The sequence below is a fragment of the Malaya genurostris genome, chromosome 1 (genome assembly GCF_030247185.1).
Source record: "Malaya genurostris strain Urasoe2022 chromosome 1, Malgen_1.1, whole genome shotgun sequence".
Classification (NCBI taxonomy): domain Eukaryota; kingdom Metazoa; phylum Arthropoda; class Insecta; order Diptera; family Culicidae; genus Malaya; species Malaya genurostris.
Window position 1 is genome coordinate 87,412,345 of NC_080570.1, and position 19,454 is coordinate 87,431,798.

Below are 19,454 nucleotides of genomic sequence, written 5' to 3' on the forward strand. Positions count from 1 at the left end.
GTAGCTTTCAAACGAGCCCAAGTTTGTTAAAATCGGTTGAGCCATCTCTGAGAAAATTGAGCGCGTTCAAATATCTTCGAAAAGTGCACATACATACACACATACACACACACATACACACACACATACACACACACATACACACACACACACACACACAGACATTTTCCGATCTCGTCGAACTGAGTCGAATGGTATATAACACTATGGGTCTCCGAGGCTCCGTTCGAAAGTCGGTTTTTCCAGCAATTCTAATACCTTTCTATAGAGAAAGGCAAAACCCTTCTTAGTCCACTTAGTGGAATTTTCATATATCTTGAAAAATCACCATAGGGGGGAGTACATGAAATTTTCGAAATCGAAAAAAAATTTTTGATGCCAAAAGGCTTAGAATTGCATGAAACGTCGAGATTTAGTGTCATCTCGAAAAAATTTTTTTTGAAAAAATCGACTTTTTGGGACTTAGAAAAAATATGAAAATTTTTCTAAGTCCCAGAAAGTTGATTTTTTCAAAAAAATTTTTTTTTTAGATGACACTAAATTTCGATGTTTTATGCAGTTTTAAGAGTTTTAGCATCAAAAAAAATTTTCAATTTTGGAAATTTCATGTACTCCCCCCTATGGTGCTTTTTCAAGATCGATAATTGTCAAACCTTTACCACCGGGCAGCACCCCTTAAGCATGTCCGATTTAGGTCAAATTTTGCATGAAGGCTTTTTTCGAGGTGCTTAAACTTTTGAGCACTAGAACTTTACGAAAATAGAGTTGATCCCAAAATTTTGGCACCCTTATATATATAAGAGAGGTAAAAATCAACGTGTTTTGTCGGTTACGTCACTTATACCATCATATATCTGGAACCAAAAGTCACAACCATTTGATCTTCGAACTTGATCAACGGCCCGACAGTAGCTTTCAAACGAGCCCAAGTTTGTTAAAATCGGATCAGCCATCTCTGAGAAAATTGAGCGCGTTCAAATACAACGCTTTTTGTCGGTTACGTCACTTATACAATCATATCTCCGGAACCAAAAGTCACAGCCATTTTATCTTCGAACTTGATCAATGCCCCGATAGTAGCTTTCAAACGAGCCCAAGTTTGTTAAAATCGGTTGAGCCATCTCTGAGAAAATTGAGCGCGTTCAAATACAACGCTTTTTGTCGGTTACGTCACTTATACAATCATATCTCCGGAACCAAAACTCACAGCCATTTGATCTTCGAACTTGATCAATGGTCCGACAGTAGCTTTCAAACGAGTCCAAGTTTGTTCAAATCGGTTCAGCCATCTCTGAGAAAATTGAGCGCGTTCAAATAGCACGATTTTTGTCGGTTACGTCACTTATACAATCATATCTCCGGAACCAAAAGTCACAGCCATTTGATCTTCGAACTTGATCAATGGCCCGCCAGTAGCTTTCAAACGAGTCCAAGTTTGTTCAAATCGGTTCAGCCATCTCTGAGAAAATTGAGCGCGTTCAAATACAACGCTTTTTGTCGGTTACGTCACTTATACAATCATATCTCCGGAACCAAAAGTCACAGCCATTTTATCTTCGAACTTGATCAATGCCCCGATAGTAGCTTTCAAACGAGCCCAAGTTTGTTAAAATCGGTTGAGCCATCTCTGAGAAAATTGAGCGCGTTCAAATATCTTCGAAAAGTGCACATACATACACACATACACACACATACACACACACATACACACACACATACACACACACACACACACAGACATTTTCCGATCTCGTCGAGCTGAGTCGAATGGTATATAACACTATGGGTCTCCGAGGCTCCGTTCGAAAGTCGGTTTTTCCAGCAATTCTAATACCTTTCTATAGAGAAAGGCAAAAATCATTAAACAATTTTGGATTGATGGATTGAAACGTTGCTAAAAGTTGACTGTGATATAGTTTTTACCTTTCTCTATAGAAAGGTATTAGAATTGCTGGAAAAACCGACATTCGAACGGAGCCTCGGAGACCCATAGTGTTATATACCATTCGACTCAGTTCGAAGAGATCGGAAAATGTCTGTGTGTTTGCACTTTTCGAAGATATTTGAACGCGCTCAATTTTCTCAGAGATGGCTGCACCGATTTTAACAAACTTAGGCTCGTTTGAAAGCTACTGTCGGGCCATTGATCAAGTTCGAAGATCAAATGACTATGACTTTTGGTTCCGGAGATATGATTGTATAAGTGACGTAACCGACAAAAAGCGTTGTATTTGAACGCGCTCAATTTCCTTAAAGATGGTTGAACCGATTTTAACAAACTTGGGCTCGTTTGAAAGCTACTATCGGGCCATTGATTAAGTTCGAAGATCAAATGGCTGTGACTTTTGGTTCCGGAGATATGATTGTATAAGTGACGTAACCGACAAAAAGCGTTGTATTTGAACGCGCTCAATTTTCTCAGAGATGGCTGATCCGATTTTAACAAACTTGGGCTCGTTTGAAAGCTACTGTCGGGCCGTTGATCAAGTTCGAAGATCAAATGGTTGTGACTTTTGGTTCCAGATATATGATGGTATAAGTGACGTAACCGACAAAACACGTTGATTTTTACCGCTCTTGTATATATAAGGGTGCCAAAATTTTGGGATCAACTCTATTTTCGTAAAGTTCTAGTGCTTAAAAGTTTAAGCACCTCGAAAAAAGCCTTCATGCAAAATTTGACCTAAATCGGACATGCTTAAGGGGTGCTGCCCGGTGGTAAAGGTTTGACAATTATCGATCTTGAAAAAGCACCATAGGGGGGAGTACATGAAATTTCCAAAATTGAAAATTTTTTTGATGCCAAAACTCTTAAAACTGCATAAAACATCGAAATTTAGTGTCATCTAAAAAAAAAATTTTTTTGAAAAAATCAACTTTCTGGGACTTAGAAAAATTTTCATATTTTCATTAGTCCATAAAAGTCGATTTTTTCAAAAAAAATTTTTTTCGAGATGACACTAAATCTCGACGTTTCATGCAATTCTAAGCCTTTTGGCATCAAAAATTTTTTTTCGATTTCGAAAGTTTCATGTACTCCCCCCTATGGTGATTTTTAAAGATATATGAAAATTCCACTAAGTGGACTAAGAAGGGTTTTGCCTTTCTCTATAGAAAGGTATTAGAATTGCTGGAAAAACCGACTTTCGAACGGAGCCTCGGAGACCCATAGTGTTATGTACTATTCGACTCAGCTCGACGAGATCGGAAAATGTCTGTGTGTGTGTATGTGTGTGTGTATGTGTGTGTGTGTGTATGTTTGTGCACTTTTCGAAGATATTTGAACGCGCTCAATTTTCTCAGAGATGGCTCAACCGATTTTAACAAACTTGGGCTCGTTTGAAAGCTACTATCGGGGCATTGATCAAGTTCGAAGATCAAATGGCTGTGAGTTTTGGTTCCGGAGATATGATTGTATAAGTGACGTAACCGACTAAAAGCGTTGTATTTGAACGCGCTCAATTTTCTCAGAGATGGCTGATCCGATTTTAACAAACTTGGGCTTGTTTGAAAGCTACTGTCGGGCCGTTGATCAAGTTCGAAGATCAAATGGTTGTGACTTTTGGTTCCAGATATATGATGGTATAAGTGACGTAACCGACAAAACACGTTGATTTTTACCGCTCTTGTATATATAAGGGTGCCAAAATTTTGGGAACAACTCTATTTTCGTAAAGTTCTAGTGCTCAAAAGTTTAAGCACCTCGAAAAAAGCCTTCATGCAAAATTTGACCTAAATCGGACATGCTTAAGGGGTGCTGCCCGGTGGTAAAGGTTTGACAATTATCGATCTTGAAAAAGCACCATAGGGGGGAGTACATGAAATTTCCAAAATCGAAAATTTTTTTTGATGCCAAAACTCCTAAAACTGCATAAAACATCGAAATTTAGTGTCATCTCAAAAAAAATTTTTTTTGAAAAAATCAACTTTCTGGGACTTAGAAAAATTTTCATATAAGTCCCAAAAAGTCGATTTTTTCAAAAAAATTTTTTTCGAGATGACACTAAATCTCGACGTTTCATGCAATTCTAAGCCTTTTGGCATCAAAATTTTTTTTTCGATTTCGAAAATTTCATGTACTCCCCCCTATGGTGATTTTTAAAGATATATGAAAACTCCACTAAGTGGACTAAGAAGGCTTTTTGCCTTTCTCTATAGAAAGGTATTAGAATTGCTGGAAAAACCGACTTTCGAACGGAGCCTCGGAGACCCATAGTGTTATATACCATTCGACTCAGTTCGTCGCGATCGGAAAATGTCTGTGTGTGTATGTGTGTGTGTGTATGTGTGTGCACTTTTCGAAGATATTTGAACGCGCTTAATTTTCTCAGAGATGGCTCAACCGATTTTAACAAACTTGGGCTCGTTTGAAAGCTACTATCGGGGCATTGATCAAGTTCAAAGATAAAATGGCTGTGACTTTTGGTTCCGGAGATATGATTGTATAAGTGACGTAACCGACAAAAAGCGTTGTATTTGAACGCGCTCAATTTTCTCAGAGATGGCTGATCCGATTTTAACAAACTTGGGCTCGTTTGAAAGCTACTGTCGGGCCATTGATCAAGTTCGAAGATCAAATGGCTGTGACTTTTGGTTCCAGAGATATGATTGTATAAGTGACGTAACCGACAAAAAGCGTTGTATTTGAACGCGCTCAATTTTCTCAGAGATGGCTGAACCGATTTGAACAAACGTGGGCTCGTTTGAAAGCTACTGTCGGGCCATTGATCAAGTTCGAAGATCAAATGGCTGTGACTTTTTGTTCCAGAGATATGATTGTATAAGTGACGTAACCGACAAAAAGCGTTGTATTTGAACGCGCTCAATTTTCTCAGAGATGGCTAAACCGATTTTAACAAACTTGGGCTCGTTTGAAAGCTACTATCGGACCATTGATCAAGTTCGAAGATCAAATGGCTGTGACTTTTGGTTCCGGAGATATGATTGTATAAGTGACGTAACCGACAAAAAGCGTTGTATTTGAACGCGCTCAATTTTCTCAGAGATGGCTGATCCGATTTTAACAAACTTGGGCTTGTTTGAAAGCTACTGTCGGGCCGTTGATCAAGTTCGAAGATCAAATGGTTGTGACTTTTGGTTCCAGATATATGATGGTATAAGTGACGTAACCGACAAAACACGTTGATTTTTACCGCTCTTGTATATATAAGGGTGCCAAAATTTTGGGATCAACTCTATTTTCGTAAAGTTCTAGTGCTCAAAAGTTTAAGTACCTCGAAAAAAGCCTTCATGCAAAATTTGACCTAAATCGGACATGCTTAAGGGGTGCTGCCCGGTGGTAAAGGTTTGACAATTATCGATCTTGAAAAAGCACCATAGGGGGGAGTACATGAAATTTCCAAAATCGAAAATTTTTTTTGATGCCAAAACTCTTAAAACTGCATAAAACATCGAAATTTAGTGTCATCTCAAAAAAAAAATTTTTTTGAAAAAATCAACTTTCTGGGACTTAGAAAAATTTTCATATTTTTTCTAAGTCCCAAAAAGTCGATTTTTTCAAAAAAATTTTTTTCGAGATGACACTAAATCTCGACGTTTCAGGCAATTCTAAGCCTTTTGGCATCAAAAATTTTTTTTCGATTTCGAAAATTTCATGTACTCCCCCCTATGGTGATTTTTAAAGATATATGAAAATTCCACTAAGTGGACTAAAAAGGGTTTTGCCTTTCTCTATAGAAAGGTATTAGAATTGCTGGAAAAACCGTCTTTCGAACGGAGCCTCGGAGACCCATAGTGTTATATACCATTCGACTCAGCTCGACGAGATCGGAAAATGTCTGTGTGTGTGTATGTGTGTGTGTGTATGTGTGTGTGTATGTGTGTGCACTTTTCGAAGATATTTGAACGCGCTTAATTTTCTCAGAGATGGCTCAACCGATTTTAACAAACTTAGGCTCGTTTGAAAGCTACTATCGGGGCATTGATCAAGTTCAAAGATAAAATGGCTGTGACTTTTGGTTCCGGAGATATGATTGTATAAGTGACGTAACCGACAAAAAGCGTTGTATTTGAACGCGCTCAATTTTCTCAGAGATGGCTGATCCGATTTTAACAAACTTGGGCTCGTTTGAAAGCTACTGTCGGACCGTTGATCAAGTTCGAAGATCAAATGGTTGTGACTTTTGGTTCCAGATATATAATGGTATAAGTGACGTAACCGACAAAACACGTTGATTTTTACCGCTCTTGTATATATAAGGGTGCCAAAATTTTGGGAACAACTCTATTTTCGTAAAGTTCTAGTGCTCAAAAGTTTAAGCACCTCGAAAAAAGCCTTCATGCAAAATTTGACCTAAATCGGACATGCTTAAGGGGTGCTGCCCGGTGGTAAAGGTTTGACAATTATCGATCTTGAAAAAGCACCATAGGGGGAAGTACATGAAATTTCCAAAATCGAAATTTTTTTTTGATGCCAAAACTCTTAAAACTGCATAAAACATCGAAATTTAGTGTCATCTCAAAAAAAAATTTATTTTGAAAAAATCAACTTTCTGGGACTTAGAAAAATTTTCATATAAGTCCCAAAAAGTCGATTTTTTCAAAAAGGTGGGTGGGTAATGTCAGAGACACAACTGGATGTCGTGAATACGAAAAAACTGATACGCTCCCATCACTTTTCCGAATATCAGTTAGTTGATTGATTGTATGAATTGTGCAAGCTTTCCTCTTTTTCACTAATAGAGTTTGAAGCGATGCACCTACATTAAAATACAGATTAGTTACATTAAACAGCTACTATTCTACAACTATATATTCCAAACTTGAAACAATTCTTTTATAATTTGCTAATATAGCAGGCTAGGTACGACAAATTTGTAGTTTATTTTTATTGATGCTACAAAGTTCGAAGATATCTGATTCTTCTCGAAATTTCAGTACGAGACAATTGCAATGGGCTGGTCTGAAATGTATCGACGATCTTCGGTATGCAAGAGTTATTCTAATAATAATAATGATAGTAATAATAATAATAATAATAATAATAATCATAATAATAATAATAATAATAAAAGAGATTAACCTGTTTATATGGCAACCCTGCTTCGCATGGCATATTTTTACACGGTCCCATACTAGTATAAAAATGTGTTCAACATTCGCTTTCGCATTGCCGTTCGTAATTGAATGTGTTAGTGACGGTACAAATCTGCTTTTCTACCTGTTTACGGTGCCATCGTTCTGACGGTACGTACAGAGTAGCTGCTTTAACTCAAATGACGCTATTTCTCACATCACATTTCAATTTATACTGGTAGCGGTGTACGGACCTCCCCTTCACAGAACGGGAAACAGTGAGACGATATAAAAGAGAGAGTTAGTAGAGCGGCAGTCAGTAATATTGAACTGGCTGTCTAACGGTTAACAGCTTCTTGTGGAATTTTCACGCGGAAACACGCACACAGGAGGAACAATTAAGGGCAAGGCAAAGTCCCGCTCGAACCGTGCTGGTCTGCAGTTCCCAGTTGGCAAAATCTCCATCGTCTGCTCCGGAAGGGAAACTACGCAGAGCGTGTCGGTGCCGGTGCACCGGTCTATCTGGCGACAGTGATGGAGTACTTGGCTGCCGAAGTGTTGGAATTGGCTGGTAATGCTGCCCGCGACAACAAGAAAACGAAAATCATCCCTCGCCATCTGCAGCTGTCCATCCGTAACGACGAGGAGTTGAAAACCCCGTCCTTTTCAGGACGACCACATAACTGTGATAAAGAAATATTTAGGATTGCTTTAAATTTAGCCAGTTCTGAAACGCCTAGAAAGTATAATGCGCAAATCAAGTGAAAACATTTGTTCTAATAATTTGTATAAAGTATACTAGTATAAAGATGTTTCTAAATCAAAATTTTCTGTTTCGTATTGCGAGACAGCGTTACTGTCCTGTCGTAATTGAATGTGTTAGATATCATGATCAAAAAGCGCCCCATACTAAAGAATTCACGACAAAAAAAATACATATTGATCTGTACGTGGCAACTCTTTCGCACGGCATATTTGTGTACTAGTATAAAGATGTATTCAACATCATCACTTCCTCTTTCGCATTGCCGTTCGTAATTGAATGTGTTGGTGACGGTGCAAATTAATTTAACTTCTCGTGTGTGCCTTGTTTCGGCAACAGTTGCTCGGAAAATGGTAGGAAAGCGATAAAATTCAACTAATTCTTTATGATTATTTTTAGCACTTAAAAGTGCTATTTGAATTTGCTGGAATTTTCGGCTGCCTTTCAGAATTCCTTTCCTGTACGCAGAACGGGAAACAGTGAGACGACAGGTCCACGATGTTGCTCTCGTGTGTCTTGTTTCGGGAACAGATGCTCAGCAAATGGTAGGAAAAATGAAGCACTCAACTTTTATATGGATGCTCTTGTATAGATGCAGACATCTCGCGTTCTGATTGGCTGGTGCTGTCATGGGTTAAATCAAACAGGTTTTTCAATAGTATACTATTGAAAAACTTCAATGTTGTTGCAATACACGTTCAAGTTGAAAATTTTCGATTCTATTGGTAGTTAGATTATATAAATCCTTCTACAGATCACTGAGCTATGAGCTTCCAAAATACGAGAAAGGCAAACGCGCCATATGAATTATCCTCTTTGACACTCGTTTGTACCAAACATTTAAGAAAAGTTTAATTTTGAACTATTTAAGATTATGTCACACAACTGAAAATTTTATCATAAAATTGTGATCATATTTCCGATGGCATGTTGCAAGAATTATGTTGATTCATTAGATACAACAGAAGATATTCACGATCAAAAACTTATCACTCTCTCAGAGGGTAAATTTTGAAAAGGCGCCCCATAGTAAAGTAAGTCGTATTCACGACAAAATTTTTTTTTCGAGATGACACTAAATCTCGACGTTTCATGCAATTCTAAGCCTTTTGGCATCAAAAATTTTTTTTCGATTTCGAAAATTTCATGTACTCCCCCCTATGGTGATTTTTAAAGATATATGAAAACTCCACTAACTGGACTAAGAAGGCTTTTTGCTTTTCTCTATAGAAAGGTATTAGAATTACTGGAAAAACCGACTTTCGAACGGAGCCTCGGAGACCCATAGTGTTATATACCATTCGACTCAGCTCGACGAGATCGGAAAATGTCTGTGTGTGTGTGTGTGTATGTGTGTGTGTGTATGTGTGTGCACTTTTCGAAGATATTTGCACGCGCTCAATTTTCTCAGAGATGGCTCAACCGATTTTAACAAACTTGGGCTTGTTTGAAAGCTACTGTCGGGCCATTGATCAAGTTCGAAGATCAAATGGCTGTGACTTTTGGTTCCGGAGATATGATTGTATAAGTGACGTAACCGACAAAAAGCGTTGTATTTGAACGCGCTCAATTTTCTCAGAGATGGCTGAACCGATTTTAACAAACTTGGACTCGTTTGAAAGCTACTGGCGGGCCATTGATCAAGTTCGAAGATCAAATGGCTGTGACTTTTGGTTCCGGAGATATGATTGTATAAGTGACGTAACCGACAAAAAGCGTTGTATTTGAACGCGCTCAATTTTCTCAGAGATGGCTGATCCGATTTTAACAAACTTGGGCTCGTTTGAAAGCTACTGTCGGGCCGTTGATCAAGTTCGAAGATCAAATGGTTGTGACTTTTGGTTCCAGATATATGATGGTATAAGTGACGTAACCGACAAAACACGTTGATTTTTACCGCTCTTGTATATATAAGGGTGCCAAAATTTTGGGATCAACTCTATTTTCGTAAAGTTCTAGTGTTCAAAAGTTTAAGCACCTCGAAAAAAGCCTTCATGCAAAATTTGACCTAAATCGGACATGCTTAAGGGGTGCTGCCCGGTGGTAAAGGTTTGACAATTATCGATCTTGAAAAAGCACCATAGGGGGGAGTACATGAAATTTCCAAAATCGAAATTTTTTTTTGATGCCAAAACTCTTAAAACTGCATAAAACATCGAAATTTAGTGTCATCTCAAAAAAAAATTTATTTTGAAAAAATCAACTTTCTGGGACTTAGAAAAATTTTCATATAAGTCCCAAAAAGTCGATTTTTTCAAAAATTTTTTTTTCGAGATGACACTAAATCTCGACGTTTCATGCAATTCTAAGCCTTTTGGCATCAAAAATTTTTTTTCGATTTCGAAAATTTCATGTACTCCCCCCTATGGTGATTTTTAAAGATATATGAAAACTCCACTAAGTGGACTAAGAAGGCTTTTTGCTTTTCTCTATAGAAAGGTATTAGAATTACTGGAAAAACCGACTTTCGAACGGAGCCTCGGAGACCCATAGTGTTATATACCATTCGACTCAGCTCGACGAGATCGGAAAATGTCTGTGTGTGTGTGTGTGTATGTGTGTGCACTTTTCGAAGATATTTGAACGCGCTCAATTTTCTCAGAGATGGCTCAACCGATTTTAACAAACTTGGGCTTGTTTGAAAGCTACTGTCGGGCCATTGATCAAGTTCGAAGATCAAATGGCTGTGACTTTTGGTTCCGGAGATATGATTGTATAAGTGACGTAACCGACAAAAAGCGTTGTATTTGAACGCGCTCAATTTTCTCAGAGATGGCTCAACCGATTTTAACAAACTTGGGCTTGTTTGAAAGCTACTGTCGGGCCATTGATCAAGTTCGAAGATCAAATGGCTGTGACTTTTGGTTCCGGAGATATGATTGTATAAGTGACGTAACCGACAAAAAGCGTTGTATTTGAACGCGCTCAATTTTCTCAGAGATGGCTGATCCGATTTTAACAAACTTGGGCTCGTTTGAAAGCTACTGTCAGGCCGTTGATCAAGTTCGAAGATCAAATGGTTGTGACTTTTGGTTCCAGATATATGATGGTATAAGTGACGTAACCGACAAAACACGTTGATTTTTACCGCTCTTGTATATATAAGGGTGCCAAAATTTTGGGATCAACTCTATTTTCGTAAAGTTCTAGTGTTCAAAAGTTTAAGCACCTCGAAAAAAGCCTTCATGCAAAATTTGACCTAAATCGGACATGCTTAAGGGGTGCTGCCCGGTGGTAAAGGTTTGACAATTATCGATCTTGAAAAAGCACCATAGGGGGGAGTACATGAAATTTCCAAAATCGAAAATTTTTTTTGATGCCAAAACTCTTAAAACTGCATAAAACATCGAAATTTAGTGTCATCCCAAAAAAAAATTTTTTTGAAAAAATCAACTTTCTGGGACTTAGAAAAATTTTCATATTTTTTCTAAGTCCCAAAAAGTCGATTTTTTCAAAAAAATTTTTTTTCGAGATGACACTAAATCTCGACGTTTCATGCAATTCTAAGCCTTTTGGCATGAAAATTTTTTTTTCGATTTCGAAAATTTCATGTACTCCCCCCTATGGTGATTTTTCTAGATATATGAAAATTTCACTAAGTGGACTAAGAAGGCTTTTTGCCTTTCTCTATAGAAAGGTATTAGAATTGCTGGAAAAACCGACTTTCGAACGGAGCCTCGGAGACCCATAGTGTTATATACCATTCGACTCAGCTCGACGAGATCGGAAAATGTCTGTGTGTGTGTGTGTGTATGTGTGTGTGTGTGTATGTGTGTGCACTTTTCGAAGATATTTGAACGCGCTCAATTTTCTCAGAGATGGCTCAACCGATTTTAACAAACTTGGGCTTGTTTGAAAGCTACTGTCGGGCCATTGATCAAGTTCGAAGATCAAATGGCTGTGACTTTTGGTTCCGGAGATATGATTGTATAAGTGACGTAACCGACAAAAAGCGTTGTATTTGAACGCGCTCAATTTTCTCAGAGATGGCTGAACCGATTTTAACAAACTTGGACTCGTTTGAAAGCTACTGGCGGGCCATTGATCAAGTTCGAAGATCAAATGGTTGTGACTTTTGGTTCCAGATATATGATGGTATAAGTGACGTAACCGACAAAACACGTTGATTTTTACCGCTCTTGTATATATAAGGGTGCCAAAATTTTGGGATCAACTCTATTTTCGTAAAGTTCTAGTGCTCAAAAGTTTAAGCACCTCGAAAAAAGCCTTCATGCAAAATTTGACCTAAATCGGACATGCTTAAGGGGTGCTGCCCGGTGGTAAAGGTTTGACAATTATCGATCTTGAAAAAGCACCATAGGGGAGAGTACATGAAATTTCCAAAATCGAAAATTTTTTTTGATGCCAAAACTCTTAAAACTGCATAAAACATCGAAATTTAGTGTCATCTCAAAAAAAAAATTTTTTTGAAAAAATCAACTTTCTGGGACTTAGAAAAATTTTCATATTTTTTCTAAGTCCCAAAAAGTCGATTTTTTCAAAAAAATTTTTTTTCGAGATGACACTAAATCTCGACGTTTCATGCAATTCTAAGCCTTTTGGCATGAAAAATTTTTTTTCGATTTCGAAAATTTCATGTACTCCCCCCTATGGTGATTTTTCAAGATATATGAAAATTTCACTAAGTGGACTAAGAAGGCTTTTTGCCTTTCTCTATAGAAAGGTATTAGAATTGCTGGAAAAACCGATTTTCGAACGGAGCCTCGGAGACCCATAGTGTTATATACCATTCGACTCAGTTCGACGAGATCGGAAAATGTCTGTGTGTATGTGTGTGTGTGTGTGTATGTGTGTGTGTGCACTTTTAGAAGATATTTGAACGCGCTCAATTTTCTCAGAGATGGCTGAACCGATTTTAACAAACTTGGGCTCGTTTGAAAGGTACTATCGGGCCATTGATCAAGTTCGAAGATCAAATGGCTGTGACTTTTGGTTCCGGAGATATGATTGTATAAGTGACGTAACCGACAAAAAGCGTTGTATTTGAACGCGCTCAATTTTCTCAGAGATAACTGAACCGATTTTAACAAACTTGGGCTCGTTTGAAAGCTACTGTCGGGCCATTGATCAAGTTCGAAGATCAAATGGTTGTGACTTTTGGTTCCAGATATATGATGGTATAAGTGACGTAACCGACAAAACACATTGATTTTTACCGCTCTTATATATATATATATATGGGTGCCAAAATGTTAGGATCACCTCTATTTTCGTGAAGTTCTAGTGCTCAAAAGTTTAAGCACCTCGAAAAAAGCCTTCATGCAAAATTTGACCTAAATCGGACATGCGTAAGGGGTGCTGCCCGGTGGTAAAGGTTTGACAATTTTCGATCTTGAAAAAGCACCATAGGGGGGAGTACATGAAATTTCCAAAATCGAAAATTTTTTTTGATGCCAAAACTCTTAAAACTGCATAAAACATCGAAATTTAGTGTCATCTCAAAAAAAAAATTTTTTGAAAAAATCAACTTTCTGGGACTTAGAAAAATTTTCATATTTTGTCTAAGTCCCAAAAAGTCGATTTTTTCAAAAAATTTTTTTTTCGAGATGACACTAAATCTCGACGTTTCATGCAATTCTAAGCCTTTTGGCATCAAAAATTTTTTTTCGATTTCGAAAATTTCATGTACTCCCCCCTATGGTGATTTTTCAAGATATATGAAAACATCACTAAGTGGACTAAGAAGGCTTTTCACTGTTCTCATACAAATAGGCAACGCAAATGTCAAGCACTAGTTTGGAAAAATGATGCTGACTGTGTGACATAAACACTGAAGCATGCTTTTGTGAACTACTCGAATCAATCTGAATCATTTGGCGTCTAAAATTATTTAATAAATGTATGAAACATATTTTCATGAGACTGTTATGAAAGAAGAGAAAGGCATTATCACACCACTAGGTGGATTAAGAAGGGTTTTTAGATTAGCATCACTGATTATAAATAGGCAACGCAAATGTCAAGCACTAGTTTGGAAAAATGATGCTGACTGTGTGACATAAACACTGAAGCATGCTTTTGTGAACTACTCGAATCAATCTGAATCAATTGGCGTCTAAAATTATTTAATAAATGTATGAAACATATTTTCATGAGACTGTTATGAAAGAAGAGAAAGGCATTATCACACCACTAGGTGGATCAAGAAGGGTTTTGCCTTTCTCTATAGAAAGGTATTAGAATTGCTGGAAAAACCGACTTTCGAACGGAGCCTCGGAGACCCATAGTGTTATATACCATTCGACTCAGCTCGACGAGATCGGAAAATGTCTGTGTGTGTGTGTGTGTGTATGTGTGTGTGTATGTGTGTGTGTATGTGTATATGTATGTGCACTTTTCGAAGATATTTGAACGCGCTCAATTTTCTCAGAGATGGCTGAACCGATTTGAACAAACTTGGACTCGTTTGAAAGCTACTGGCGGGCCATTGATCAAGTTCGAAGATCAAATGGCTGTGACTTTTGGTTCCGGAGATATGATTGTATAAGTGACGTAACCGACAAAAAGCGTTGTATTTGAACGCGCTCAATTTTCTCAGAGATGGCTGATCCGATTTTAACAAACTTGAACTCGTTTGAAAGCTACTGGCGGGCCATTGATCACGTTCGAAGATCAAATGGCTGTGACTTTTGGTTCCGGAGATATGATTGTATAAGTGACGAAACCGACAAAAATCGTGCTATTTGAACGCGCTCAATTTTCTCAGAGATGGCTGAACCGATTTGAACAAACTTGGACTCGTTTGAAAGCTACTGTCGGACCATTGATCAAGTTCGAAGATCAAATGGCTGTGAGTTTTGATTCCGGAGATATGATTGTATAAGTGACGTAACCGACAAAAAGCGTTGTATTTGAACGCGCTCAATTTTCTCAGAGATGGCTGATCCGATTTTAACAAACTTGGGCTCGTTTGAAAGCTACTGTCGGGCCGTTGATCAAGTTCGAAGATCAAATGGTTGTGACTTTTGGTTCCAGATATATGATGGTATAAGTGACGTAACCGACAAAACACGTTGATTTTTACCGCTCTTATATATATAAGGGTGCCAAAATTTTGGGATCAATATGGGTGCCAAAATGTTAGGATCACCTCTATTTTCGTAAAGTTCTAGTGCTCAAAAGTTTAAGCACCTCGAAAAAAGCCTTCATGCAAAATTTGACCTAAATCGGACATGCTTAAGGGGTGCTGCCCGGTGGTAAAGGTTTGACAATTATCGATCTTGAAAAAGCACCATAGGGGGGAGTACATGAAATTTCCAAAATCGAAAATTTTTTTTGATGCCAAAACTCTTAAAACTGCATAAAACATCGAAATTTAGTGTCATCTCAAAAAAAAATTTTTTTGAAAAAATCAACTTTCTGGGACTTAGAAAAATTTTCATATTTTTTCTAAGTCCCAAAAAGTCGATTTTTTCAAAAAAATTTTTTTTCGAGATGACACTAAATCTCGACGTTTCTTGCAATTCTAAGCCTTTTGGCATCAAAAATTTTTTTTCGATTTCGAAAATTTCATGTACTCCCCCCTATGGTGATTTTTCAAGATATATGAAAATTCCACTAAGTGGACTAAGAAGGGTTTTGCCTTTCTCTATAGAAAGGTATTAGAATTGCTGGAAAAACCGACTTTCGAACGGAGCCTCGGAGACCCATAGTGTTATATACCATTCGACTCAGTTCGACGAGATCGGAAAATGTCTGTGTGTATGTGTGTGTGTGTGTGTATGTGTGTGTGCACTTTTAGAAGATATTTGAACGCGCTCAATTTTCTCAGAGATGGCTGAACCGATTTTAACAAACTTGGGCTCGTTTGAAAGGTACTATCGGGCCATTGATCAAGTTCGAAGATCAAATGGCTGTGACTTTTGGTTCCGGAGATATGATTGTATAAGTGACGTAACCGACAAAAAGCGTTGTATTTGAACGCGCTCAATTTTCTCAGAGATAACTGAACCGATTTTAACAAACTTGGGCTCGTTTGAAAGCTACTGTCGGGCCATTGATCAAGTTCGAAGATCAAATGGTTGTGACTTTTGGTTCCAGATATATGATGGTATAAGTGACGTAACCGACAAAACACATTGATTTTTACCGCTCTTATATATATATATATATATATATATATATATATATATATATATATATATATATATATATATATATATATATATATATATGGGTGCCAAAATGTTAGGATCACCTCTATTTTCGTGAAGTTCTAGTGCTCAAAAGTTTAAGCACCTCGAAAAAAGCCTTCATGCAAAATTTGACCTAAATCGGACATGCGTAAGGGGTGCTGCCCGGTGGTAAAGGTTTGACAATTTTCGATCTTGAAAAAGCACCATAGGGGGGAGTACATGAAATTTCCAAAATCGAAAATTTTTTTTGATGCCAAAACTCTTAAAACTGCATAAAACATCGAAATTTAGTGTCATCTCAAAAAAAAATTTTTTTGAAAAAATCAACTTTCTGGGACTTAGAAAAATTTTCATATTTTTTCTAAGTCCCAAAAAGTCGATTTTTTCAAAAAATTTTTTTTTCGAGATGACACTAAATCTCGACGTTTCATGCAATTCTAAGCCGTTTGGCATCAAAAATTTTTTTTCGATTTCGAAAATTTCATGTACTCCCCCCTATGGTGATTTTTCAAGATATATGAAAATCCCACTAAGTGGACTAAGAAGGCTTTTTTTAGATTAGCATCACTGTTCTTATACAAATAGGCAACGCAAATGTCAAGCACTAGTTTGGAAAAATGATGCTGACTGTGTGACATAAATACTGAAGCATGCTTTTGTGAACTACTCGAATCAATCTGCATCAATTGTTGTCAAAATTAGTGTCCAAAATTATTTAATAAAACTATGAAACATATTTTCATGAGACTGTTATGAAAGAAGAGAAAGGCATTATCACACCACTAGGTGGATTAAGAAGGGTTTTTTAGATTAGCATCACTGTTCTTATACAAATAGGCAACGCAAATGTCAAGCACTAGTTTGGAAAAATGATGCTGACTGTGTGACATAAATACTGAAGCATGCTTTTGTGAACTACTCGAATCAATCTGCATCAATTGTTGTCAAAATTAGTGTCCAAAATCATTTAATAAAACTATGAAACATATTTTCATGAGACTGTTATGAAAGAAGAGAAAGGCATTATCACACCACTAGGTGGATTAAGAAGGGTTTTTTAGATTAGCATCACTGATTACAAATAGGCAACGCAAATGTCAAGCACTAGTTTGGAAAAATGATGCTGACTTTGTGACATAAACACTGAAGCGTGCTTTTGTGAACTACTCGAATCAATCTAAATCAATTGGTGATAAAATTAGTATCCAAAATTATTTAATAAAAGTATGAAACATATTTTCATGAGACTGTTATGACAGAAGATAAAGGCATTATCACACCACTAGGTGGATTAAGAAGAGTTTTTTGTGTTAAATTTGCTATCTAATTTATTACTCCTATTCTTATAAATTTCTGCTTTCGGACTTCTGTAGTTATATCAAATTCAATATTAATTGTGATACAAACGTTTCAAAATCTGTTACGATTTTGTTCCCGCTACAGTTTTTTTGTTATGATTTTTGTTATTTCAACAGCTAGAAATATTTCAAAATTTGTTACATATTTGTTCTGAAATAAATTACTCCAGTTGTTATAATTCTGTTGTTCCCATGTGATCGAGTACGCACTCGTCTTTTTCTAAACCAAAATCGGTTAAGTTATCAGCCATCTGTTCAGTTTAACTATTTTCTTCGTATGTTTCAGAATTTGCAGCAAGAAATTTGTAATCTGCGAAAGTTTCAAAACATGACTGTCGGCGATGAAACAACTTCTTGTGATTCTAACATTCCACATACAAAGATGACGTTAGAACAGGAACGACCAACCGATGAACTACACCAGGTAAATATATTTGAACGTAAAATTAACAATAGCTGGAACTGGAGCATTGGTTTGAATCTAATCTACAGCTCTGTTCACCAATGCGTAAAAAGTGAATTCGGCAATTGGGATACCAAGAACTTATGGGATTTTGACTGCTATTATTTCATTTCTATTACCACACAGCACCCCGTAATCTGTAGCAATCTTGTTCAGAGCTATTTGGCAGACATCAAAAGCGGTTTACAAAAAGCATGAAAAAATCATTTGCTTAGAATAGATAAAATGTATCGATTGATTTTCCGAGAGTAACGACTAAGATCGGGGAGAGGTGGCGATTAGAGCGCACCTAAGCTTTTTGAAGTATTATAAACAAAATATTAATTTTATCAATAACTACGGAAACATAAAACCGTTTTTATCAATATCCTCAATTGAACGGTTACAATTATTATGTTGCTTACGAGCATGAAAGCCACAAAATAATTGAGTTTTGTTTCTAATAGTGCGCAATGTAAGGTAATAGTGCGCAATGGTACACAATTACACAAAGCACAAAGAATTTTCCGTAGTACTCGAATACTCGAATTTTCCGTAATACTCGATGATAGCTTCGTTTGGGTCGAAAAGCTGTTACGAAATAAAAAACGTGGATCTTTTAGAAATAAGTATAAAACTTATTTTCTAATGACAGATTTTATATTTACGTCGGTCGTATTGGTATAAAATTAATAGGGAATTTTAAATGTTGTCGAATAAAGATAATTGGATCAAATCTAAAAATAAATCAATTGGATAAACCATGAATAATATGTTCCCACCTATATTTGAAAACCTTTGTTTATTTGCTCTTCTTTGCTCTTCATTTATTTTGCGTTACATGAGCTCTACCTTGTGAAGCAATTTTCACTTAGAGTAAAAATGAAGCTACCATCGTAACGAAAAATAGAACGCTGCTCATTTTTAATTCTAATTAAAAACGAATTTTCCACCGGGAAAACTTGAATCTTCCGGGAAAAAGGAACATTCGATCAAATGCTGTGACGAACGAGTGTGTGTAGACGTGTTCATGGCTTACCCATTCTGAAGTGTTGACCGGAACGCCCGGAATTCAGAAATCTACGAGTAATCTCCATTCTAATTTAAAATACTGAAAAGTTTATCAAAAAATTTACACAATTGGTGTACGTGACTGCTAATCTCGAGCTTGTAGTGTACATGCTAGTTGGATCGAACATGTTCGAACGTGTTCGAATTGCTTTGTGAATGGAAGAAACCGAAACTGACGCATTGCAGTCGATTAGTGATCAACGTTAACTACAACAAAGGAAAAAAGAATCGCGCGTAATGGAATAATCATTCCAAGCTCTCGTTCATCAGAGAAGAACAGTAAAAGGAAAACTGACCCGAGTGATAAAAGCACTTATGCATTGTGACGCCGTACCGAACCCGAACATTCGAAATGTGCATTTTCTGAAGTTACATTCAAAGACTGTTGAGAACTGTTACATTGTGTACAACGCATTTCAAAATCAAATATATACTCTACCCCTTTCTGATGAACATAAACATGAACAAGAAAACAACTATGTTGAGTTCGAAGCTCTTCATAGTGAGCTTACGATTCAGCTGAACAATCCACTAGAAGATTTGATGCCAAAACCGCACATGCAACCAGGCCCTTCAGCTGTTGGAACTGTGGTTGGACCAATGGTTCCCGTATTTGCATTCATTGCAGC

General features: G+C 37.0%; 1 protein-coding gene across 4 annotated transcripts in view; it reads left to right on the top strand.

The window, feature by feature from the left end:
- The window catches only part of LOC131440661 (coiled-coil domain-containing protein 186), a 483,734-nt gene that overhangs the window by 184,526 nt on the left and 279,754 nt on the right, over positions 1-19,454 (top strand). For all 4 annotated transcript variants that reach the window (XM_058612138.1, XM_058612135.1, XM_058612136.1 and 1 more), the window contains one exon: positions 17,599-17,736. In XM_058612138.1, the coding sequence (XP_058468121.1) occupies positions 17,599-17,736 (138 nt within the window). The remainder of the gene's footprint in view (positions 1-17,598; positions 17,737-19,454) is intronic.